We start from the raw sequence: 26292 nt of genomic DNA, 5'->3' as shown, positions 1-26292 counted from the left end.
GTAATTTATGAATAAGGACCCTTCATTTTCATTTTACAGCGGGTGCTACAAATTACTTAGCTGGTTCTGAGGCCCAAAGAAGACAGTGTTACTCAGCTACCACTTGCTGTCCAAGGACATAAACAGAGGTGGAATGACAAGCGAAGCATACAGAAATTTCTGAGCTGCATACCCCAGCCCTCTCCCCCACCCCGCCGACCTTGAGAACTGGACAAACGGTAGTTGTGCTCTAGAGCTTGCTACTCGAAGCGTGGCCTGGGCCAGCAGCAGCCTGGGGAGCTTGTAAGAAAAGCAGAATTAGGACCCACTCCAGACCTGCTGGACCAGAATTTACATTTCCTGTGCACTCCAAATTTGAGAGACAGATCTGTGCTATTCCAAGAGTAATCCAGGACACCTGCAATAATGGACATCTGAAAGAGATTTTTTTTTCCTTCAAGGGGATCCTTCCACAGGAAAATCCCTAATCTGAGATGTTGCCAGATTGGGATGCTAACTGATTTGAACATTACTTTTGTTCCTTCTGCGGTCCATTCTCTAGGATTGGGTTAATATGAAGTGATGTGGTTTGAAAAAAATAAAAGCAAGACGAAAGTATGAAGAATGAGTTATTATGAACTAAGCTGAGAAGGTGGAAAGCAATTACAATAATAAAATGAAGGGGGGGGGAAGCTACCTTAAACATATAATAGCTAAAACTGAACACTTAAAATATGCCAGCCATCTTGCAAAGTGTTTTAGGTGGATTATTATATTTAAATTTCACTATGGGGCGCATGGGTGGCTCGGTCGTTAAGCGTGTGCTTTTGGCTCAGGTCATGATCCCAGGGTCCTGGGATCGAGCCCCGCATCGGGCTCCCTGCTCCGCGGGAAGCCTGCTTCTCCCTCTCCCACTCCCCCTGCTTGTGTTCCCTCTCTCGCTGTGTCTCTCTCTGTCAAAAAAATAAATAAAATCTTTAAAAAAAATAAATTTCACTACATACTTCAGAAGGACGTGCTACTTCTACCCTTCTTTGCAAATGGAAAAACAGGTTTGAGTTTTTGAAATGGCCATAACAAATAAAGACATTGTGCATTATTTTCACAACTGTAAATTCCTGTTACGTTTTTATAAACATCTGCTAAACGAATGAATGCCTTTGTGTAAATTCGCTAACACTTTAGAATCAGGTCCTAAATGTTAGAGGCCATCGATCGCAGCAGGAACAACAGAAATAAGGCCAAGTAATATTCAAATACTGCCTGAACCTTTCAGTTTGAGATAAAAGCAAGAAAATTTATAAAGGACTTCATTCTCGAAGCGCAGGGGACACAACAGTCTGCATTCTCGCGTGTCGCATAAGGAATGACTCTCAGGCTTTCCTCTAACAGCTGGGAGATGACACCAGAAAGCACAGGGTCGTGTGCCTAAAGCTGCCACAAAACACCGGCGAAACCGCCACCGTTCCCAGCTAATCGGATTCCCAGGTACAGAGCGTTGGGGACTAAAGGAGCGGCCGAGTCCTCGGCACCGTGCACCCAGCTCAGCCGCTCCCACCCCGCAAACCCGGGATGGGGAGGAGCCGAGGAACCGAAAGAGAAACCCGGCGGAAGCTGGCGGCCGGGGGCCGCGGGCCGCGGGGATGGAGCTGCGCGCGCTGCGGCCGCTCTGGCTGCTTTGCTGCTGTTTCGGCGGCGGCGGCCGCTCCGCGGACGCCCGCGCCACCTTCACGGCGACAGAGCCGCGGAGCCGCGAGCGACAGGCATCCGCCTTCCGGGTACCGAGCGCGCGCCGCCCTGTGTCTGTTTCCTGATCTCCCTTCCCGTCCCGGGTCTGGGCTGGGGCGGCTTGGGGGGGGGGGGCCACTGAGAGCCGCCCCTCCTGGTGGTCGCCGAGCCCGCGGTTCGGTGACGGCTTTGCGCTTTCGGAGAAGTTCGCAAGCCAACTTCTCCCTCCGTTCCCCACGTGGCCGCTCTCCCTGGTCTGGGCTAACCAAGAGATGGCATGTTCCAGGGAACATCTGTCGCTGTGGATCGATAGGATGAGCCCAGAGTAATCAATGGATATGTTCAAAGTATTCTCGATTGGAAGAAGCACCCCTTTTCGCAGAGCCCTGGACGATTCTCACGGCCTTCCAAAGCGGTTCCTTTTCGAAGTTAGGGGAACCTGAGAAAGGCGGAAGAAGCCTGTCGGATTTTTTTCTTCCGCAGGGGGGCGCTGGTGACCCCCTGTGATCAGAATGTTCTAAACAAAGAGCTTGCTTTTAGAGAGCTCAGAGCCCTGCCCATTTGGGATTTTCCTGCACTGGGCCTCCTTCAACTAGTGCGGGAACCTTCAAATTTTTCTTGACTTGGTGGAGATGGATTTTGGAAAAAAGGGAAGCATTTCATTTCCTTTTCACATTATTTTCAAAAGTCTGCATAATAATGTTTAGTCATTAAGCGTCTGCCTTCGGCTCAGGTCATGATCCCAGCGTCCTGGGATCGAGCCCCGCATTGGGCGCCCTGCTCAGCGGGAAGCCTGCTTCTCCCTCTCCTACTCCCCCTGCTTGTGTTCCCTCTCTCGCTGTGTCTCTGTCAGAAAAGAAAGGGAGGGAGGCAAGGAGGGAGGGAGGGAGGGAGGGAGGAAGGAGAAAGAAAGAAAGCTTAGATTTTACCCCAGCGGTAAACCTCTGGAATGGACCTAGTTAGCTGAGTATAAATAGGCTTTTTCCTGTAACACAGAGATACCGATTTAGAGTCTGCCTCACACTGTTCTATATATCTGATACCATTTAACAATTTTTTTAATCATGAAAGATATCATTTTATTATAAAAGAAAACTGATTCATTCTAAATAAAAAGTAAGTAAGAATTTAGTAATACTGCTTGTTGGAATTATATTTAGTTTTTTGCTGGTATAGTCTTGGGATTTCTCCTGGAATTCTATAGCTGTGTTCTTTTCTGCTCCTCCTCTCTGCCCCAGAAAATTCCAATGTTTAGGAAATCCCAGCCTTGCCTGATTCTGCCCACTCTTGTTTTTTGCCCACACCAAGATGTGTACTTTTGTCTCTGTTTTATTGCTCTTGAGTTACATTATCGCTTTTAAAACCAGAAGCACTGGCACAATTGCTTGAGACCAAACTTTCTGTCCTGTATTCTATGCCTGTCCTGAGCTTGGTTGCCAATGGTGGTGACCCAAACCCTTTAGAGAGAATATAGTCAATCTCATCTATACTGATAATATATTCATTGGCTGAATAAATAAACTCATTGCTGTCCTCAAGAAAATCATATTGGAGGATTGGAGGCACAAGGAGTCTCTAGTAATAAGTGTATTTTTAACATATAATTTATATGATTTATAAGTATATATTTTTACTTATATAGTTACTCGTATTGGTCCTGTGAAGAGACTGTACCCAGGAGACGAATGTCTACAAAATGCAGCTCTTCTCAGGAAAAATACAAGGATCCATGACAAGAGATGGAAAGTTTAAGTGGAGGAGGACAGTTATGAAGATTTTTAGTACATTTAAAAACCTTCAGTCAAAAAAGCCTGGAAAAGTTTTCAAAGCAATTGCTTCTAGTGGGAGTTTACTTCATGAAGTGGATGCCCAGAAATGAAAGGTTTAGATTTCAAAACACATTGCTGGAAAGTGGGAGCACCTCTTGGTGTTAGAATCTAGATGTCTGGACCTGGAGTAGAGGGCTGGACACAGGCAAAGATAGAAAAGGCCTTGCTTCCTTGGTACCCGTGAGCATTTGGAAGAATTCTTCTGGCCTAGCAGGATGGATTAAAGTATGTGATAACTAAAACTCGGTATAACTCTACAATGCTTTACTTCTATAAGATGATGTCAAGTTAAGAATTGGCTAAAATGCCCCACTGTTTACCCATTATGTAAATTATGTGCAGAATTTAGGAAATGTACTTGCTTCACCGTGAAGTTAAAGTTTTTAAAAAAACAGGGGCACTCATGGGTGGCTCAGTTGGTTGAGCTTCCGACTCTTGGTTTCAGCTCAGATCATGATCTCAGGATTGTGGGATCCAGCCTCTCATGGGGAGTCTGCGCTCAGTGGGGAGTCTACTGGAGATTCTTTCCCTCTCCTTCTGCCCCTACCCCACTCTCTGTCTCTCTCTCTCTCTCTCAAATGAATAAATAAATCTTTTAAACACAAAAAATAAAGCTTGAAAAATAAAATAGAATCATAAAACACTCTGTATTGGGCCCAAATCTATAGATGGCATAAAAAGTAAAGAAATCCTGAGGACCAAGAGCTGTAGTCTTTGGATCTTTGTTTCTTATTTAGGGATAGCAAATAGGTCTCATGTGTTTGCAAACTGATTGACTAATAGTTGCTGCCTGAAATATGGCACTGGAAAGTATTCAGGGGATTGCGGTTGGAGACAGTTGGAGAAAGTGTCTAATTGATTAGTAATGTTTTTCACAGTGTTCTGTTCAGAGAATGGTGAAAGGGTCTTGTCATCCCTGCCTTATGTATTTTCATAAGTTCCTAGGAATATTTCTTAAATATTAAATGCACTGGTATTTACTGATGCTCATTATTTCACCACAGGATAGTTCGTATTCTTATGCCTTTGAGAAGTCACAGACCCAGTAGTGGAACTGATACTCATATGTACTCACTTCGGAATAATGTTTATATGCCAATACAGATGTGATTTGTGCATAAAATTTCAGAATCTTCACCTTAAAAATTCTTGCCATAAAATGATATATGCTACATTGTTAAGATAAAATTATATATAATTGTTAAGCATGCTGTTTGTGTATAAATAGAAGATAGTAGTTTATGTATAAATAGAAGATTTTACAATGAATGATCCTAACTAATAAGTCACAGATATTTGCCATAATCAGCCCCTTGAAATCTGGATTGTCTTCTGCAAATGAACTCTATGCAAGAATGCTTTAAACCACATTTTCTACCTAACATAGACAGGTGAATTTGATGTAAGATACTGTTGTTCAAGTGACCATTTTCAATGGTTCTAGCTTCATGCATGCATTGCCAAAATGAAAATATATCAGAAACTTGAAATCTTGGATCAGAATTTATTCATTCATTTGTCCATCTGTCCATCCATCTATCCAATATTTTGATATTTACTGCGTGTAAGGAGCTGGTCTGGGTTTTCTGATTCAGTGGGGAATAAGACATGTACCAATTTCTAGGAAATTATAACCTATTAAAGGGATATTGTATATTTAAACATTGTACTATAATCCATTTTTCAGTGAACAAACAGAAAAATGTAAAGACTAATACGCTAGAAAAATAATTGCTCCAACCAGTTCTCAAAAGAGTATCTTTTTAATTCAGTCTTTATGTGCATGCACAAACACAAATATAAATGACTACATATTTCTTTTTATTTTACTTTGCATGATAAATATGCATGCATATTATTTTTACACAGATGTCAGCACAACATATAAAAAATCCTTTGTGTAGGTAACTTTTGTACAGCAGTAATTTATAAAAGTATATGTTTTTATTATTCTAGTAGAGGCCTTCTCAACAGCTGCACTGTTGACATTTTGGAACGGATGATTATTTGTTGTGGGGAGTTGTCCTGGGCCTTGCGGTGTGATTAGCAGTGTCCTTGGCCTTTACCCACTATGGGCCAGTAGTGACTATCAAAAATGTCTCCAGACAATGCCAAAAATCCTCGGGAGAGAAGAGGAGGAAGGAGGAGATTGCCTCGGCTGAGATTCACTGATGTAAGATTTACAGCTCCCGAGTCTTGAGAGAAATTCTCTGCAATGCTCCAGCACTGCATACAAACATTTTACCTTTTGGCTCATCCCTGGACTTACTGCACCTTCCAGAAACGAAAGCACCAGCAAGGAGAACATTCTAAATCCATATGTAGAATGTGTGATTTGTCCTACACGCAACCTCAGAATCTACAAGTGAGGGCTGTTAAGGGAAAAGTCCAAATAACAGCAGTGAGAATGAGTTTGGCGTGCTAAACAAAAGGCGGTCTTCCAAAGCACCTTTTGCTTCTGTAGTAATTGCAGTGTGCAGCTCATCCCACCAAAGCATGGATTCATTATAAGGGAGCACCCACCACACAGTAAGCACAAAATAGATCACCATCCTATGACCCGTCTGTTTTTCACACTTCTGCACCTTTCAAAACTACTAACAGTAGGTCCTGGATACTCCTCAGAACTTTACTCTCTTCTTTCATAAGTGACCTCAAGGCTCAGGTCTTTCATTTGAATATTATATATGGCTTTAGGCCCGTTGATGCTACCGTACGTATAGTCTACTGTACTATTATACCCTTATGAGCTACTCCATTGCCTTATGTTAAGAATATGTGGTAGGGCGCCTGGGTGGCTCAGCTAAGTAGGCGACTGCCTTCGGCTCAGGTCATGATCCCGGAGTCCCGGGATCGAGTCCCGCATCGGGCTCCCTGCTCAGCGGGGAGTCCGCTTCTCCGTCTGACCCTCCCCCCTCTCGTGCTCTCTCTCTTTCATTCTCTCTCTCAAATAAATAAACAAAATCTTTAAAAAAAAAAAAAAAGAAGATGTGGTGATTGGTCCTTTACCTGGGATTGATTCTATGACAGAGGTTGTTAACATGAGGCACGGAAGCTCAATAGACTCACAGTTTGTGATGCTTCTGTGAAATCTGCTCTCACAGAAGGAATCGAAGTAGACCAGAAAAGTCACTTGAAAGAGTAATCAATTCCAGAAATGAAATGTAGGGCTTTTTAAAATTTAAGTGATTTGAGGGGCGCCTGGTGGCTCAGCCCTTTAGCGTCTGCCTTCGGCTCAGGTCATGGTCCCAGGGTCCTGGGATCGAGCCCCGCATCGGGCTCCTTGCTCAGCGGGGAGCCTGCTTCTCCCTCTCCCACTCCTGCTGCTTGTGTTCCCGCTCTCGCTGTCTCTCTCTCTCTCTGTCAAAAAATAAGTAAAAATCTTAAAAAAAAAATTAAATTTAAGTGATTTGAAACTCTGTTAGGTGGACTTGATATGTGTCCTACTGTTAGAGCAAATAGGAGAACAAATACTCTTGGGTATACTGATAATATTATCTTACTATGAAAGCTGTCTGTTTCTTTCAATAATTGGTCATTTCTAATTCCGTGGGAAAGATTAGCTCCACATTAATCCAAGAAAACCTGAAAGCATGATCTTTGAGTGACATTTTCTATATCCAAATGTTCTGTGTTTAAAGGGAAAAAAAGGATACAGCATGGGAGTATTTAATTTAACATTTTTCTGTTAGACGCTGTGATTTGTGTTTTCCGAACATTCTCTTATTTAATCCTTATGCTCTGCTGGGTCAGAATTACCCAACTTGTCAATGAAGAAAATAAAGACCAAAGAGGTTGAGTATATAGCCAAAGATTGCACGGCAGTGTGGTTAAGACATTTGTTGCAAAACTGAGAAGAGATTAGAGAAATCTACTGTGTGTGTATATAAGTGTTTAAGAGAATTATGCTTTGTTCAGAATTCTCATGGTAAGTACTTTTAATATTTTTAGTGGTCTTACAAAATCAAAAAGGGGAGATGAACACTTCGGGGTTTAGAGGTTTAGAGGTCTTTGCTTTTGGCAAGAAGGCACGTTGTAAATATCAAATAGCCTTAGCGTGGGCTGCGGACAGCCATGAAATGACAAGAATCCTTGCACTGGAATGACATACAAAATTCAGAAATGGGATTCCCTTAGAAGTTGGCCTCTGGTTGATAGAGGTGTTTCGTAGATTCCCTCAATCACGTCCAAGAAATCTGCTCTCATGCACTGTTTGCTGAGGACTTTTATCACGAAAAGATTTTGAATTATGTCAAGGGCATTTTCTGGATCAACTGAAAATGTATGATTTTCCTTCCTTTTAAAAAAATTCCATTAATATGGTATATTATGCTGAGTGCTTTTCAAATGCTAAACCAGAGTTGCATTTTTTAATGAACCTCACTTGGTCATGAGGCATTGTCCTTTTTAAATATTGTTGGATTTAATTTGCTAATATTTTCTAAAGGATTTTGCATCTATAGCCATGAGGGTTATTGGTGTGTTGTTCTATTTTTTTGAGATGTCTTTGTCTGCTTTGTAATCAGGGTAATACTGGCCTTATAAAATAAGTTGCAGGGGTGCCTGGGTGGCTCAGGCTATTAAGCGTCTGCCTTCTGCTCAGGTCATGATCACAGGGTTCTGGGATCGAGCCCCACGTCAGGCTACCCGCTCATCGAAGAGCCTGCTTCTCCCTCTCCCTCTGCCTCTCCCCGCTCATGCTCTCTCTCCCTCACTCACTGTATCTCAAATAAATTAATTAAATAAATAAATAAACAAATAAATAAAATAAGTTGCAAAGTGTTCCCTTCTCTTTTATTTTCTCAAAGAATGTGTATAAGATTGGTATAATTTCTTTTTTAATTGTGTAGAATTCACCAAACAAGATATCTGGGCTTAGAGTTTTCCATTTCTCTTACATTCAGCTTTTGCAATTGGTGATGTCCAAAGAGTTTGTCCATTTCATACGTACATTCATAAAACTTACTGGCTTACGGGTTTCAAAATATTATTCTTCTAATGACCGAAGCATCGTAGTGATGGCCCTTTTCTCATTCTTGATATTGATAATTTGTGTTTTATCTTTTTTTTCATTTCTTTATCACAAGACCAATGACTGAGAGAAATGGGGAGAAGGTCAGGGAGAGCTATCTGATTGCACTGCAGCTCTGATCCTGAGTGAAGGAGAGAGGGAAGAAAAATTGGAGGAAGTGCTGTAGGCTGCCGTGCAGCCAAAGGAAGGGTCAGAGAAACTATCAGGGACTCATTAATCATCAGCCAGCTTTCAGGGGAGTCCCATGTTTCCCTAAAACAGGTCAGCATCAGGGCTCAGTCATTGGCTAGATGCGGCCTGTGGGGACCGTGGCCTCTCTTGTGTAGTTGTCTTAATTCAGCATGCAGCAAACAAGCTCCCATTCTCATGGCTAACACATGCTTTCCTATGCATTCTTAGTGCCCTACATTCTCGATGCCTTCCCTGGTTACTCTAGCCCACAAAGATGTTCAACCAATACTTATAAAATGAATGAATTTTATTTTATTTTTTAAAGTTCTTTTTTTTTTTAAGATTTTATTTATTTATTTGAGAGAGAGAATGAGACACAGAGAGAGAACATGAGAGGGGGGAGAATCAGAGGGAGAAGCAGACTCCCTGCTGAGCAGGGAGTCCGATGCGGGACTCGATCCCGAGACTCCAGGATCATGACCTGAGCTGAAGGCAGTCGCTTAACCAACTGAGCCACCCAGGCGCCCCAAAATGAATGAATTTTAAATTCCTTAGCAGCTAGCAGTCTCTGGTTCATGTTTGTCACATGGAATATAGATACTTGTTTTGTATTTCTGTTCTATTTTTATATTTATACATCTCCTTTCTAAATTATATTCAGAACTGTGCTTTATCAAGATTATTTTTAAGTACCTAAAATTTACTTAACAACTGTTTATTATTTCATTAATAAACAGGTATAGTCAATAAGGAAATAGTAAGATTATGATAAGTTCCAGTAATAATTTGCTTAAAAATAAACAGGCTAAAGTTCTTAAGGGCACGAGGTATGTAAAATGTCATTTGTGTATTTACTCAACAAGAAACGTTAATTAAGCATCCATTATGTGGCAGGCATGTGGTCAGTGTGGGGAATACAGTGATGAACAAGACAGCAGGTCTTGCCCTCATTTTACTTAGAGGTTTATGAGATAGGCACACAATAAACACGTAAATGCGTAAACAAATATATAAGAGCTAGACTTGGAAACTTACCAAATGATAGTCCCCTGAAGCTTTATTTATCCTACACAGTTGGTTAGCATTAGGAAATTGAGGCATGTTGTCACAAAAGACAAGCTTAAGATAAATTATCACAAAATTCAGAGCTGAGGAATCTGTAAATAATGGTCATATTTTCCCTCCGGATAGACAAGCCAATCTATCTTCCTGGAACATTTCCAGGACTGCACAGCTCTCACAAAGCCTTTTTACCTGAGATGGAGAGATTTATAAAGCTCGAATAGAATCATGTTTGTTTATTATTTACTGATTTCTTTTTTCATGTTTTGTTACATAGTGCTGGGAAATACAAAGATACAGACACGCTTTCCAAATCCATATTTTTTTAATCTAATGAGTGTCTATTGGTGACAGTTTCCACTAGTATCTAGTGTTTATTTGCAATTCATTTTATTTTTTCCACTACGTTAAACAATCACGTATTTAGTGCTTTCAACATGCTTAGTGAAGAGGAATTATAAATGGATAAGACATACCTTTCCCAGTCTCAATCATATGACCTCACTGATATGAGGAATTCTTAATCTCAGGAAACAAACTGAGGGTTGCTGGAGTGGTGGGGGGTGGCAGGGATGGGGTGGCTGGGTGATAGACATTGGGGAGGGTATGTGCTACGGTGAGCGCTGTGAATTGTGTAAGACTGTTGAATCACAAACCTGTACCTCTGAAACAAATAATACATTATATGTTAAAAAAAAAAAAAGAAGAAGAAGAAGATAGCAGGAAGGGAAGAATAAAAGGGGGGAAATCAGAGGGAGAGATGAACCATGAGAGACTATGGACTCTGAGAAACAAACTGAGGGTTCTAGAGGGGAGGGGGTTGGGGGGATGGGTTAGCCTGGTGATGGGTATTAAAGAGGGCATGTTCTGCATGGAGCACTGGGTGTTATATGCAAACAATGAATCATGGAACACTACATCAAAAAAAAAAAAAAAAAACCTGAAATCAGATGGTAGTTTTCATACAAATGTCTATAACTCTGATCTGGAGGTCTTATGCAATCTTTCGTTGTGATCTGCAAAAAATAAATCAAGCTTTGCTTCTAATACCTGAAAAATGTGCCCAAGTCAGTTACACATACATTGCTCTGCAAAGTTAACATAGGTGATGTAAATTAACTTTTTTCTTCTTTTAGGAAAGCCTTAATAGACATCAATACTTGAATTCTGTATTCCCTCGTGAAAACTCCAGTGCTGTCTATGGAATAAATCAATTTTCTTATTTGTTTCCAGAAGAGTTTAAAGGTACAGTGTGATTGTGCTCCTAGTTGTTTGGTTTCCTGATTTTGATTAGTTTCCTTAATTTTTGAGGAACTGTTTAATTGTGAATCTAGTAAACTGAGTCATAATTAACATTTATTAAATACTGAATGTCAAGCATGTAAATTCCTGCCTACTGTCTTCTAATTGTTGCTTAAGATCTAAATGTTATCATTATAGATGTTTCCATGTGGCTATAAGGGCCAATGTTTCATCCCTTCTGCATTTTTTAGTGCTATTTCTATTCTAGACATCCATAGTTTTATGCGTTATGATAAAGCTAATGATGTCAATTATACTCATTTTTATCACTGACCGAGTTCTATCAGACCAGTCATTTTATGTGGCAGCTCCAGTCCTGTTGTAGGAATTCTTTAGCTTTCAGTGAGTCCATTTCAAGTTATGAAAAAGCATAAAGGAAAATCACAGGTTCTACTAGAAAGCTACTGTTTGTGTTTGAAAAATTCCTCCAAAAAAAATCCCAGGGGACCTTCCCTATAACATAATGTTGTCTGTCTTTTCATTTCCTGTTTCTATTCAGCTATTTATTTGAGAAGCAAATCTTCCAGATTGCCCAGATACCCAGCAGAGGTGCAAACATCCGTACCCAATGTGTCTTTACCATTAAGATTTGACTGGCGGGACAAGCGTGTTGTAACCCAAGTGAGGAACCAGCAGACTGTGAGTTTTAGTGTTGTTTTGTTGTTGTTGTTCTTTTTAAAGTCATCTTAGCATGCATGGGAAGTCACCTTTGAGGTCCAGTTCAATCAAACTTGTAATGGAAGCTATCATTTCTCTGGGTAAAATCACACTCCGATTATCCAGAAATGACAATGAAGGGAGAAACTCTGGTGAAATGAGAGGCAGATGTCAAGGCCGACGCTTTTTTTTTATATATATAGATTTTATTTATTTGAGAGGGAGAGGGAGAGAGAGTGCAAGTGAGAGCACATGAGTAGAGGGAGGGAGAAGCAGGCTTCCCGCTGAGCAGGGAGCCCGATGTGGGGCTCAATCCCAGGACCCCGGGATCATGACCTGAGCTGAAGGCAGACGCTTAACCGACTGAGCCACCCAGGCACCCCAAGGCCGACTTTTATTTTAAAGATAAACGTACCCCTCTGCACCCCCATTGGCATAGGGAATGTCAGCTGACCAGGGAAAATCGACCCCCTAACCGCAGGGATATAGTCTCAATTTATCTGCATTGGAAACCTCACCAGGTCATTCAGTCTCCCCATGTATAGTGTTTTAGACCAAGCAATTTCTCAGTCACTGTCTAGTTAGGATGATCCTTTCCTTCGTCTCAGATTATACGCCTGTTGTTTTTTTAAATATACCTTTTGTTATGATTTAAGTTTTACCACCAAATCGTTTGCTTTACTATTGAATTCATAATGAAGAGTGAACTAGTCAGAAACAGAATCCTTCCAAAAAGTGTCTATTTTGTATTAAAGGAATACAATTTAATTAGTAATCTTGAGTTAAAGGAATATATGGGAGAAATACTTTTGAGCAGAAACTGCCTTCCTGGAGGAGCTATGGGAAAGTAAACTAATGCTAGCTAGAGGTATGGTGTCAGCAACCTGTAGTCACTTTTCTCAAAGGGTGGAGACCCTGAAATAGAGTTCCTTAGTGCCTATTTTCCTATGCCACAGGCACTGGAGATATAGACATAATAAGACCTTTAAAGCCATAAAGTTGCTCAACACGACCCCACAGAGTCAACCAATTGTTCATCTCCTTTCTTTGCCTAACTCTATAACGCACGTCCCGTGATGAAGTCAGTTCTGCCCAACTTCAGGTCTTACTCTTACCTCTGCCTTTCCTATGGATCCTTCTTCCTTGTGCATGGTCCTTAATTTCATTTCCTCCATCTTCTCCCTTTTTTTTTCAGGACCAACGCTTTTATTCTTTTCATTCCAGTTTGTCCAATAAAATCAAGTTAATAGATTCAGAATCAGGAAGATTGTCAGCCAATATTTGAATGAGCAATGACCAGTATGGGTTTTGATCATTATGATATTTTATGTGTATCTGTGATATGCCCATACTGGCCCCTTGACAGCCTAAAAAGTAATTCATTCAGCTCCTGTGTCCATCAAATAATGAGTACAACATGGATGACGTATCTCCTCACCCCACGTCACCTCATCACTGTCTCTGCCCCTTGAGGTGGAGATGGTGGATGCCATAGAGGTCGAGTGTCAGGAGAGAAACAAGAGGGATTGAAGAATGGGTGGGAGGTGGCACACTTCCTAGAAACAAAAATCATGTTCAATGAACTGATTAGTCTTTACAAGACCATCCAGGTGTTATCTCAATCTCTAAAATTTGCTTTTATAATGCATTTCTAGTTTACAATGGTGATTGACAGTTTATCTTTAATAATTATATTTGGGTGCTTAAGAGAGAATTTTGGTTTTCTTTTCTTTTGTCAATTTGAAAATCTCTAGGATGGGCATTAATATTTTGTAGGCCCCCAGATCCTGCTCACTTTACTTGACTTGATGACTTGTGATATTTAGAGATGTGGGCAAACTTGGTTTGAACATTATTTGATACTAAATACAAGGCTATTTCTATTTTTAAACAGTGTGGAGGATGCTGGGCCTTCAGTGTGGTGAGTGCTGTGGAATCTGCATATGCAATAAAAGGGAAGCCTCTGGAAGACCTAAGTGTACAGCAGGTCATTGACTGTTCATATAATAATTACGGCTGCCGGGGAGGTTCCACTCTCAATGCTTTGAACTGGTTGAATAAGGTGACTAGTCTCTCAGCCTTTAAACTCTTGGTTTCCTCTTTCATTTATCTCACATGCGTTCAGAATTTAATCAGTTTACTCTCACATACCAAGGAATGTTTTTAAATTTAGATGACCAAAGCCTGAATGAATCAAAAGGTTTCAAAATGAATGGCTTTCAGGCAAGTCAGCTATTGAAAGATCAAAGTGTGAAAAATCTTGCCTGGATTTGTTTTCAGAAAAATATGTATGTTTCTTTCTTAGCATTTCTTAATAGGTAAATGCTTTTTTTTTTTTTTTTCATAGATACGGATCACATAATGTCCCAGAAAGATGAGAGCATGTGATTACTTATTTCCGTAGGATTTTTGAATATTGCGATTATAAGGGACAATAGAAATCAGCACATTTAGTAACTCCTTACGTAGGTGAATAAATGAGACCTGAGGGGTGAGGTCATGTTGCCAAATCAGGAGCTGAGCCAGGACTGTGTCTTAAGTCTTCTGCCTCTCACCGGAGGGCTTTATGCAATACACCACCATGTCCTCTGTTTCTTAGAAGACTCTGAGGTTGTCCTGTATCCAGGACCAACTGCATGAAGCCAACCAATGAGGATGTTGCTATGTTTTGTTAAAGTTGTCAAGCTGGAATTTCCCAAACTGGAATAGCCTTTCCTTGTTCACTTGCCATATTTTGAGTTACTACATGCCAGAAACTTCTCTTTGCACGTCAGGGGCAACAGTGAATTGTGGGTCCCTTGGCTTCTTTAAGCCCAGAATCAGAAAAGGAGGCTTGTCTATCGACAACTAAAAAATATGTGACATATGCTAGATGTATGGCACAGAGAGACGTGGGAGGAAAGAGTGCTTGATCTGGCCATCGCTTATGCTGCATGAGTCTCAAAGACTTGCTGACAGAACCAGAAGCTCTGGAAGGAAAATGAGTTGCCCTATTGCAACCTCAGGAGAAAAGACGATAAGACTATGATCAAATGGAAGGAGGTTCTAAGGAAGGAAGATAGAGGAAAAACAAGAGTAAAAGAGAAAGATACTGAGTTTAGTTACTTAGCATGTCCATAACAAACACCTGAAGATTGAAATTAAGATCTTAATAACCTAAAGAACATCCACATGATGAGGATGTGGCCAAGTTGAACCTTATTTGGACACATTGTAGTAAGTTCTATTTGATTTCTAAAACAACTGCATTTTAAATAGAGAACACTTTGGATGATTGTTTTCTTTTAGACGCAAGTAAAACTGGTGAGAGATTCAGAGTACCCATTTAAAGCACAGAATGGTCTGTGCCATTACTTTTCTGATTCGCAGTCTGGATTCTCCATCAAAGGTTATTCTGCATATGACTTCAGGTAATTGTCTTACTCTATTGTGTCTCTCTCTGTATTTCTTAATCTCTGATATGTTGACTCTTCGGAATTAATAACTAGATTGAAGGCAACACTGCATACTTGTAATTGCCTTAAGACCTACTTTTTGCTAGAGAGACTAATGGAGAGCTATCTATGGATGTTGTTTCTTAAATATGATCTACTTATTTTTCCATTTGTGTTTATAATAGAATAAACACATGTAAATCCAGTTTAAGGTATAATTTATACTTACCACCTTCCTTTTAACTAATTGAGTTGTCATAATTGTCATTTGTATATTTTAGTCTCACTGTTGAATTGATCCAAAATTTCTTTGTATAGACTCTCCAGTTAATATCAAGCAGCCTGCTTACCAAGAACTATTTTTTTTAACACGCTTGCATTTTTTTAAGGCATCAACTGTAAGAAAAGCATAAACTGAAACTTTCGTGTTAGAAGCAAGTAAGAGGATATTAATGGAGGTGGGTTATGTGGTACACACTACGGGCATGATGGGCATGCAAGGTTAGATAAGGACAGGCTGAGGAAAGGGACTTGTGTTGGAAGTTGAAGGGCACGATGACTTCGGATAGATTCAGGTGCAAACAGTCATTTAAAAAATGCTTTAAAAATGCATGGAAAGGGCGCCTGGGTGGCTCAGTTGGTTAAGCAACTGCCTTCGGCTCAGGTCATGATCCTGGAGTCCCGGGATCGAGTCCCGCATCGGGCTCCCTGCTTGGCAGGGAGTCTGCTTCTCCCTCTGACCCTCCTTCCTCTCATGCTGTCTCTCATTCTCTCTCTCTCTCTCAAATAATAAATAAATAAAATCTTTAAAAAAAAATGCATGGAAAGCTAAAAGCCAGCTAGAAAACCATTGTGACCATTTGATATAGTGCAAAATAGGTGTTCAGGCATAATAGGACAACAGAAGATTCCAATAACTCCTTTTTTCATTTAAAAAAATATAAAGGGATCTTTGCACAGTCTTTTGAAACAGAGAAAGCAGAAAGCAAATTATATTCAGCTGAGGTGACAGACCACCCTAAAACATACTGATACTGAATATAAAAGAATCTCTTGATCCAGATGGTGCCAACCCATGAGATCTGAAGGAAATCAAGGGTGAAATTAGATGATTGAACAAAATGGAACCCATCTAAATAAGCATACGTGTATCAGAAGCCTGCAGATTGCCAGCACAGCCTCTGTCTACAACAAGGGCTCTCGGGGTGACCCTAGGAACCACACACCAGAGAGCCTTGATTCCACAGATGGCAGGCCTACACAGAATCTGTAATAGAATGTGCGGAGTCACTGAGTGCATTCTTCCACACCTTTCTTGAGGGAAACACATTTTCAAAAATGAGGAAGTGTGTCTCTATAAGCTGTCAGTTCCTTGCGAGTATAAGTGAAGCATGTGAACAAGAAGGACTCGATTCTCAAAATGTCACTTAAAAAATTAAAAAAAAACACACACACAAAATGTCACTTAAAATCTTCAGGGAATCCCTCATCATGAGTAGCAAAATGACAAAAAAAAAAATGAGACACAAAAGAAGAGTAGGCATGAGTCTGAATTAGACAGAGGGAGGGAGAGCGAGAGCATGTAAAAGTTACTGGCATTGGACCTGAAGCATGATTTATCTAACCCTTTGGTTAAGAAGAAAGAGGTCCCTATAAAAAAATCTCTATGTTTACACTGAACGTAAACATTCTGATAATACAATACTAATTGTGTTAGACTCCGCAAGGAGATCTTTCATTGATTTGCTCATTCATTTAAATGTGTTGAACAGTGTTTCAGGTTCTGGGGGGACTCAGCAGTGAACAAAACAGACAAAAAACCCTGACTGTATTTTAGTGATAGAGACAGGCAATAAAGAAAACAAATAAAAATATGTACAGAATGTTAGATGTAATCATTTCTACAGAGAATTAAGTAAAACAGTGGGAGGAAGAGGAAACATCAGGGGAGTATACAGTCTTAAAAAGGGTGGCAGGGTGGGGGGCTCCTTGAGAAGATGACTTTTGAACAAACACCTGGAGAAGTGAGGGGATGTAACCATGTAGACATCTGGGGAAGGATTGTTCCAAGCAGAAGGAGCCATAAGTGCAAAGGCTCTGAGACAGAAACATGTATAGCATATTTAAAGAACGATGAGGAAGCCAATGGGACTCTAGTCCCAAGATGGACAAGACTAGTAGGAGATGAGGTAAAAAAAGTTATCGGGTAATAACCTTGGAGCAGTGTTAGAAGAATAGTCTTAGACGTGAGACATCAGAGGTTAATACCCCTCCTAGAATATAAAGTCCCACAGCATATATTGAAGGATATTATGGATGGGATGAAAGAAAAGAGAGTCAAGGATGATGAGTCCAGACTTTTTGGCCTGAACAACTGAAAGAATGGAATGAACTCTTACCTGAGGCATGAAAGTCTGAGACAGGAACAGATTCAGGAAGGAATATCATGATCGAGCAGTGATCCCTGGAAACACTGTAGGGAAATAGGGAAATGAGACTGAACAGGGAAAGCAGGGTTTTCTTATTAAGCAACTTAGTACCGAAGATACTGATCCTACTGGGGAGCTCTTGGGGCCAAGGTAAAATAGGCATTTTAGAGTTATCTCATCCAAATTGATGTTTACTACCTTCCATGTCCGTTGAGGGTGCTGCTAAGGTAGAGGTGTGGGGTGAGCTTGATTTCCTGGCTCTTTAAGAGAGAAGGGCCTCAGGCAAAGCGCTTAGGGGTTCCTTGTTGGAAGCCTGGCTGATTGCACCACCATGGTAAGGGCCAGAGGATGTGGGAAGATTTTCCACAAGCAACTGCTGTAATCAGGCCCTGGACCAGGCCCCTGACACATCTGAGGTTCCTGAGACTCAGGGAGGGTCACAGAGCTAGTAAACTAGGGCCACATTAAGCATATGGAAAAAGATTGGATAATATATCCATTATCAACAATATGTATTTTGATAGTACAGTTGGCCTTCAAATGACATGAGTTTGAACTGTACATTCCACTTATAAGTGGGGTTTTTTCTAAGAAGTACAGTGCAGTATTTTCTCTTCCTTATGATTTTCACAATAACTTTTTCCCTAAATTTTTTGTAGGAATACAGTATTAAGTACATATAACATACAAAAGATGGGTTAATGGACTGCTTATGTTATCAGTCAGTCTTTTGGTCAACAGTAGACTATGAAGTTTTGGGGAAGTCAAAAGTTACTTGCGGATTTTCGACTGTGTGGGGGTTCGGCACCGCTAACCCCCAGCTCGTTGGTCAATTGTAATTCTATATTGGGCTAATAATGGAAATAATGGAAATAAAATAAAGTATATATATATATTTTTAAAGATTTTATTTATTTGAGAGAGAGAGAATGAGAGACAGAGAGCACGAGAGGGAAGAGGGCAGAGGGAGAAGCAGACCCCCTGCTGAGCAGGGAGCCCAATGTGGGACTCGATCCCGGGACTCCAGGATCATGACCTGAGCCGAAGGCAGTCGCTTAGCCAACTGAGCCACCCAGGCGCCCAAAATAAAGTATATTTTAACTTGCTAAAAGCCAACATCTTTCTGAAACACAAGAGATGACAACGCTAGTCAGTTCTGGGGCTAAATGGAATGTTTGCCCGCTGGTCTGGTCTGTGGCATGTCCTCCTATTTCATACTTTCCAATATCTTTGATATCTTTCTTTAGTCCTGCCTCAAAGCAGAGACTACTACTCAGTTGTTTCTTTGATCTTACAATGTTAATTACCCTTTGCATTCTAAAAACATATTTTTCCTTCTTGATCTTTCTCTTTCCATCATGCTGTCCCTGTCCCTGGACCTTTGATGTCATATATTTACAGTTATATCTTTTGTCATCTTACAAAGGTAGAAACACCTGTATCACTCTTTTACAGAGATAATCCTATTTGTCATATTTGGATAACAAAATATTCAAAAATTAGAATACAGTAAAATATACATTATACACGAAAACTTATGCTGGACAAAATTGGTTTATTAGGTAATTTAGAAATGAGGAAAGGAAGCTACTTCTTTTAAATGCAGAGTGTAGGGCGCCTGGGTGGCTCAGTTGGTTGGGCGACTGCCTTCGGCTCAGGTCATGATCCTGGAGTCCCTGGATCGAGTCCCGCATCGGGCTCCCTGCTCAGCGGGGAGTCTGCTTCTCCCTCTGACCCTCCCCCCTCTCATGTGCTCTCTCTCTCTCATTCTGTCTCAAATAAATAAATAAATAAATCTTTAAAAAAATAAAAAATAAAAAAAAATAAATGCAGAGTGTAATTTATGTTAGGCATGCTATAAAATTTATACCTGTGATTTTCTCCTAATATGTTGATTTTGCGATGTGGGTGACTTCAGTCACTTGCTGGAGTCACTGGACTCCAGTATGGCTGGAATGACTCCAGTCTATAGCTGTTGTTTGAATCCAGCTATGCAGAACTTCAAAGCCTATACCCCACCATGATGCCTTATAGGAATTTTGTCATTTTGCCTCTCTCGGGATAATTGTAATGAATACAAGTTATTATTATAGTAGGAAAATTAGAATTGACTGCTTATAGATTTCTAAAAAAGATCTTCACGTTAACAGGTAATATGAATAAATGTTTAGAATGAATACGTAGTTTCTATCTCAATAAATTCTCTTATGCACTCAATTTTTTCCCCCTCTGCGGACAAAATATCCCCTTGATAGAAACTGACCCCCAGCAGGTTCTGATGATAGATTATTTACTCTTTGGAGCTACTCATCTACCCATGGTTTGCTACAGCAATAAACTACCAAATGCTAACGTAATGGCTTGAAATATCAGTAACTTGGTTTCAGTGTCCTTCACTCATAAGGTTGACCTTTAAAAGGGTAAATAATGGTTTAATCACATACTTCCAAGATCGATGATGGCCGAATGTTGTGTAACATTAGACTTTATCAGTAGGTGACCATGTGTGGGAGCAATAACTGGGTCTTTCACAGACTTTGCAATCCTTTCCTAGTTCCCCTGGCATCTTAACGTTGTTTCTGTTGTATGACATTTGCCACTTTTGTGTAACCTTTCCCTCTGATTTCCGCACTTGGCATTCATTCACATAAGTTTGTCAGTCTCTTGATTCTCACATGATATGGCAGAGATATATCTCCATGCATTCAGCCTTCTCACTTTCCTTATTGAAAGAATCCCCCTATTATAGCTGAATACTTTGCCAGCCAGCTACAAAACTCCATTTCCTATCTTCCTTGAAGCTAAACATAGCCTCGTCACTGAGTGCTAGCCTGTGAGATCCATATAGACATATGCACAGCATGTGTGTTACTTTTGAGAAGTCTTTTCAACAGGAATATAGCACTTCTTTCTTCTTTCTGCAGTCTGAAATATGTCTTAAATGGTGAGAGCTCCAGCAGCCACCTTGGACCATTAATTGACCTTGGCAGTGGAAACCTCACATGGTAGAGAAAGAATATAGAGATATTCTGGTTCCCTGATACCTTGGAGCCCTACAGCAGTCCTAGACTCCCCAGTCTCTCAGACTTCTAGTTTCCATCTTTAAGGTCTTCTGTAGTTGCAAGCAAACCTACTCCTAACCATACATAGATTAAATAGGTTATTTTTATAAAATATCTCTACCTTAAAAACAACTCCTTAACCATATATTTCCTCTTTCGGCAGTGACCAAGAAGATGAAATGGCAGAAGCACTTCTTACCTTTGGCCCTTTGGTAGTGGTAGTAGATGCAGTGAGCTGGCAAGACTATTTGGGAGGAATAATACAGCACCATTGCTCTAGTGGAGAAGCAAATCATGCAGTTCTCATAACTGGGTTTGATAAAATAGGTAAGTGCTGATAAGACTTGATTGCTTGCTTACCAGCTTGAACTCTGACTGACAAATGATCACCATCCATTAAAATGCTGAAATTTGGTCCTTCCACGTCTAAGTCCTCCTAAGACCTTTACAACTTTTCGGTAGACTTCCAGGTATAAATACCCTGTCATGGTCCCCCCAATCAATTTTGAGGACAGCCTTGTTAAAATAATGATAATTCTTGGTTTAAATAATGTGCATTCTCTACCTGGAACGTTTAGAATAATTGTTGGGGGAAAAGAAGTGCTTGTTATTTTATCATACATATCTAAAAATTCTTTTTTTTTTCCTTTTCCTAATTCCCTGGAATTGTGTGTATGTTTTCATTTCATGCTATCCAATTCAAATATATATTTTTCCATTAATTGGAGTGTGACACTAAGTGCAGCTCAAGTTTACTTAGCCAGTTTATGTTAGCATCACATTACACTTTTAATCTTTTGCTCAGAGCTGCTATACTCATCAAGAATTAAATTTGAAATAAACATGCATTCACAACAAAATCCGAATTTTTCAAGGTTTGTTACCATCTTATGTTTTGTAGGAAGTACTCCATATTGGATTGTGCGGAACTCATGGGGAAGTTCATGGGGAGTAGATGGCTATGCCCATGTTAAAATGGGAAGCAATATTTGTGGTGAGTCATGAATTCATGTTTAAAACTTCAGGCTAAATGTCTAGGAGGACACTTCGAAAATATTAAAATTATAAACCTGTATGCTTATAATTTAAGTCCATAGTCTGCTTCCAATGTACTCAGACCATTTTTACAGTAATAATTTTCATTCTTTAGCCAATTGATAAAAATAAAATAGTGTTCCTTAAAGAGACACATTGCACATGTTCACATTTTGAAAGGGAAGAGGGCTTGCAGTGAAAACAAATATAATGTGCAAAATATGGTTAGATAGAGTACTAATTTTACCAAAGTTAATTTCAAAAACCATATAAATACTCAACTTTGGAGGCTGAGATTCTCCAAAAACATCTCCAAAATTTATTTATTTCATTTATTTTTTTTAAGTAGGCTCCACTCCACGCCCAACCTGGGGCTGGAACTCACGACCCTAAGATCAAGAGTTACACGCTCCACTGACTGAGCCAGCCAGGCACCTCCCTCATTTATTTTTCCTAATTTGCACCACAATACCTGCTCAAGGATATCAAGAATCACTTTTTTCTTTGTATCGAAATGTATGAAAACCTGAGCATTTGGATTGTTTCTGATTTAATATGCCCCTTGTCACCTACAGACTCAAGCAAAACATACACCAGAATTGAGGGACTGAAGCGAATACCAAATATGCTTTTTTACTGTTTGTTTTTGGTTAACCACAAACCAAATTAAAATAGCTAGTTAAGTATTTTAAATTGTATTCTAAAACCTATATGTAAACCTATATTCTAAAATTGTTGATCTAGGATATCAGCACAGTTTATGAATCAAGTTCGACCTAAACTACATTGCATCTGAAAGCAATCATTAAATTTCTCATTACAATGATTCCTAACATACATACAACTTTTTAAATGTTGTAGAACCCTCCAGAGAGTGAGACTGAGAAAAAAGAGTTATAGAAAAGTTCGAGAATTGGGATACGTGGGTGGCTCAGTCAGTTAAGCGTCTTCCTTCAGCTCAGGTCATGATCTCAGGGTACTGGGATCGAGTCCCGCATTGGACTCCCTACTCGGCGAGGAATCCACCTTTCCCTCTCCTTCTGCCCCTCACCCTGCTCGTGCTCTCTCTCTCTCTCTCTTTGACAAATAAATAAATAAAACCTTAAAAAAAAGAGGAAAAGTTTGAGAGTTTACATTTTGATTCAATCTAGTGACCACTGGCCAGTGGTTCCATAAAGTAGGATCGATGAGAGTTAATCAGTGGTCTGTTCTATCACCCCAATAAAATATTTTTCTTAAATTATTTATGAAGGAGAGTGAACATCAAGAAATCTTCTAGCCAGAGCACTAGCAAACCAATCAGGCCTCTACTTTTTAGCATCATGGGGGCTTTTCCATTGTTGGAACTTGCAGATAAATTACCTCAGCCATTCATTGAACCTCTGCTACTAAACCTAAATTATCTCTGTCAAAGTGGTTGTACTTGGATCTGGGCTGAAGGGTGGCTTTTTCAAGGCTCTAGCAAGAGAGTTGCAAGAACATCATTCAGACGCTCCTTCATACTTGCCTCCATTATGACTCTGTATCCTCCCTCCACCACCTCTTCTTCAGCCCCCAGCTACTAGGGTGAGTTGAAATAATTTCTCCTGTCTACTTGTGTTCCAGTGGGATCTTCCCCATGCCTGCCTGGTTAGTAATTAAGCAGGGATCCAGATCTTTCCTGAAAATGAATATTTCCTGAAAGTCACATACCTGATAATGATCGCCTTTCTCTTATGAACAACGGTGTAACACAGATAGCATCCCACGGCCCCAAGAGATCTTAAAGACATAGCTAATTACAGTGAAATCCAGTCTTCAAACGGACTATTTATTGCTTTCACCATGATATTGAGATCTATGATCTTGTGTGCCAAGAAAGCATAGCACATTTATGATTTATTTAAATTTTGCTAAAGTTCAAATCAAAGAGTTTGAACTTTCAAATTGTATTTAAAACAATCTTATAAATTATTGTATTTCTCTAAGCAATGTATATGAGTGCCATAAAAATTTCAGATACATTCGGGGCACCTGGGTGGCTCAGTCATTAGGCGTCTGCCTTCGGCTCAGGTCGTGGTCCCGGGGTCCTGGGATTGAGCCCCGCGTGGGGCTCCCTGATCCACAAGAAGTCTGCTTCTCCCTCTCCCACTCCTCCTGCTTGTGTTCCCTCTCTTGCTGTGTCTCTCTCTGTCAAATAAATAAATAAAATCTTAAAAAAAAAAAGATTTCAGATACATTAATCTGTTTATATAATAAGTCTTTTAAAAAAAAGATTTTATTTATTTTATAGAGAGGGAAAGAACATGCACAAGTTGGGGAGGGGCTAAAGGGAAGGGAGAGGGACAAGCAGACCCTGCACTGAGCATAGAGCACTACACGAGGCTCGATCTTACAACCCTGAGATCATGACTTGAGCCGAAACCAAGAGTCGGTTGCTTAACTGATTGAGCCACCCTGGTGCCTCTGCAGTTTCTTGAAAAAAAATATTAGTCATCTCTTCTAATATCTGTTTTTGAAGTTGCCATGTTTATATTGACAGATAGCTATAAGCATTACATTATTTTTTTTGAAGGAAATAGACTGGCGCTAATAATTTCTTTTTCTCTAGGTATCGCAGATTCTGTTTCTGCTGTATTTGTGTGATATGTTGGGCAGATCAAGGGACAACGACAAAAATGAAGGTTCATAATGAGATGTAGCAAAGAACTCCATTCTCAGCGTTGTTCACCTTTAGGCCACCAGCTCCATGGCCAGGGAGAGATCTGTGGAACAGTTTCTTAACTCTGGGCTGAAGGTCACTTTAAGAATCTCTTCAAATTGAAGAGGCTTTTATCTGGTTTGATTGTTGTTTTTGTTTGCTTGTCTTTAATGATATACTTCTAGTAGGATTAAAGAGGGGATGAGAATTTCTTTTCCTCTGTAGAATGTAATCACCGGCCTTAGCTTACACTTACATACAAGAATAGTCAGCCTAAAATGAGATGTGCTTCTCACAATTATATTCACAGCCCTCGGAGATGGAATTTCTTAAGGATTTTGAAATTCCAGTTGCTTTATCTCCACAAAAGATGCTTACCCTTCAAACAGTAGAAAGGTCATATAGAAAGAAACAAAAGGACAAAACCACTTTTTAAGAGAAATCGGTTGAAATTAAAGGACCAATATGGCAACTGGGTGGTAGGAAAAACTCCAGTAGCATTGCCTGAGAGACAAATTACTGATTGGGAATTTTCACTGTCAATAGGCTCCCAGTAGGGTGTTATTTCTTCCTTTGTTCTCCCTATACTGAGGAGCAATGCATTCTCCCACTCTCTTTCTCTTGTTCTTTGCTGTGATGCTCCTAAATGTTCTGGGTGGTTTGGCTTCCCTGGCTAAAGAAGTCTCAGTTTTTACTTCCCATTTCTATTTTATAACCATTTATTTGGCTCCATTTGCCTCTAAACATTTACCAAATCAGGATCTTACCTTTCTGTTCCTCCCCTCATTCCTAGGCACCAGCTCTTTCAAAGCCCAATCCTATCGATCTGGGCTATCAGCCAAACTGACTTTCCCAGGCTGTCTGTTTTCCCATTTTTCTGCTTACTTTCCCCAGACTCCCATACTAACCACGTTTTTTTTTTTGCATCCCTTTGGCTTCCACCTGTTCTGCTTCTTGATGCCAGTGTTTTCTCTTGCAAAAGTCATTATGTGTGGGTGTATAGCGGTGTAAGAACCTCAGAGCAGAAGAGCTGATCTTCTCATTAAGTGTAAGTGCAATAAATACAAGTATTCAGTGGATTAATATAAGAAAAGCATATCAAATATTGCATATGTAAACATTTCTTCTCTGAAACTTATGGTTGCTTTCTAATGTAGAATATCTTAACAAAACCAAAATTTTAAATGTAACAGCAACCACTAAAGAAATTGAGGCCATCCCATTTTGCCTCTCACTTTTGACTTTTATTTATCCATCCCCTTTATCAGAAAGGGAAAAATGAAAATCAAAAGCAAAACACTGTATTTCTTTGTTTTACACCAACCAGAAGCAATCTCAAAAGAATACGTGTTGACTCAGGTTTAGAAATGTTCCAGGAAGAAAAATATTGATATTCTGATTAATATTTTATTATTCCAAATATGTCAGAAGGGAACTGTGTGCTGGTCGTTCTAGCTTGTATTTATCTACTGATTTCTATACAATATAAGTGCTTTTCTGATACTCTTTTTCAAATGTTAAAGACTGTTTTAAATTAAAAATGATTAATACCTCTCAGCTGTTCTGAATTTTGACGACATCTATAATAAAACAACCTATGTTTGACTTTGAGTGAAGAAGACTCTTGATAAGTGCATGACCTACATTTTGTGAACAGTGTTAATGTGCTTATATTCACGTAAGCATTTTCTCAGCTCCAAATCCATATGTTCAATTTTTGGTTTTCTCCATAGACACCTTAACCTCAATGTCCACAAAATTATCCCCCATTCCCTCCTTCTAAAAAAAGAAAAAACAAAACAAAACAAAAAACATTCACACCTTCTAGAGTCTCTATTTTGATTAACAGCATCAACATTATGTAATCACCCAATCAATAAAAGTGAAGGAAA

General features: G+C 39.8%; 1 protein-coding gene across 2 annotated transcripts; it reads left to right on the top strand.

The window, feature by feature from the left end:
- The first annotated feature begins 1560 nt into the window (after positions 1 to 1560).
- Positions 1561 to 26011, top strand: CTSO (cathepsin O). Of its 2 annotated transcripts, XM_064585201.1 has the most exons (9): positions 1634 to 1757; positions 5493 to 5709; positions 10938 to 11046; positions 11603 to 11742; positions 13655 to 13822; positions 15049 to 15170; positions 20849 to 21012; positions 21587 to 21679; positions 24311 to 26011. In XM_064585201.1, the coding sequence occupies exons 2-9, from the start codon at positions 5632 to 5634 to the stop codon at positions 24343 to 24345; spliced, it is 909 nt and encodes a 302-aa protein (XP_064441271.1). In that variant the 5' UTR covers positions 1634 to 1757; positions 5493 to 5631; the 3' UTR covers positions 24346 to 26011. The 2 variants fall into 2 exon arrangements, with proteins under 2 accessions (XP_045736198.1, XP_064441271.1); XM_045880242.3 differs by lacking the exon at positions 5493 to 5709 and having other exon boundaries at positions 1561 to 1757.
- Positions 26012 to 26292: the final 281 nt, after the last annotated feature.

The sequence above is a fragment of the Mirounga angustirostris genome, unplaced genomic scaffold (assembly GCF_029215605.1).
Source record: "Mirounga angustirostris isolate CCGP_5_RB_7025 unplaced genomic scaffold, mMirAng1.0.hap1 SCAF_2, whole genome shotgun sequence".
Lineage (NCBI taxonomy): Eukaryota > Metazoa > Chordata > Mammalia > Carnivora > Phocidae > Mirounga > Mirounga angustirostris.
Note: the sequence above shows the minus strand (reverse complement) of the source record. Positions and strands in the feature narration are given on the sequence as shown.

Bases quoted from the DNA above. Each gene is read 5' to 3' on its own strand.
- CTSO (XM_045880242.3), top strand. From the start codon at position 1,623: ATGGAGCTGCGCGCGCTGCGGCCGCTCTGGCTGCTTTGCTGCTGTTTC. The intron at 11,743-13,654 runs GTGAGTTTTAGT...ATTTTTAAACAG, and splicing joins AAGTGAGGAACCAGCAGACT to TGTGGAGGATGCTGGGCCTT. The intron at 13,823-15,048 runs GTGACTAGTCTC...GTTTTCTTTTAG, and splicing joins CTTTGAACTGGTTGAATAAG to ACGCAAGTAAAACTGGTGAG.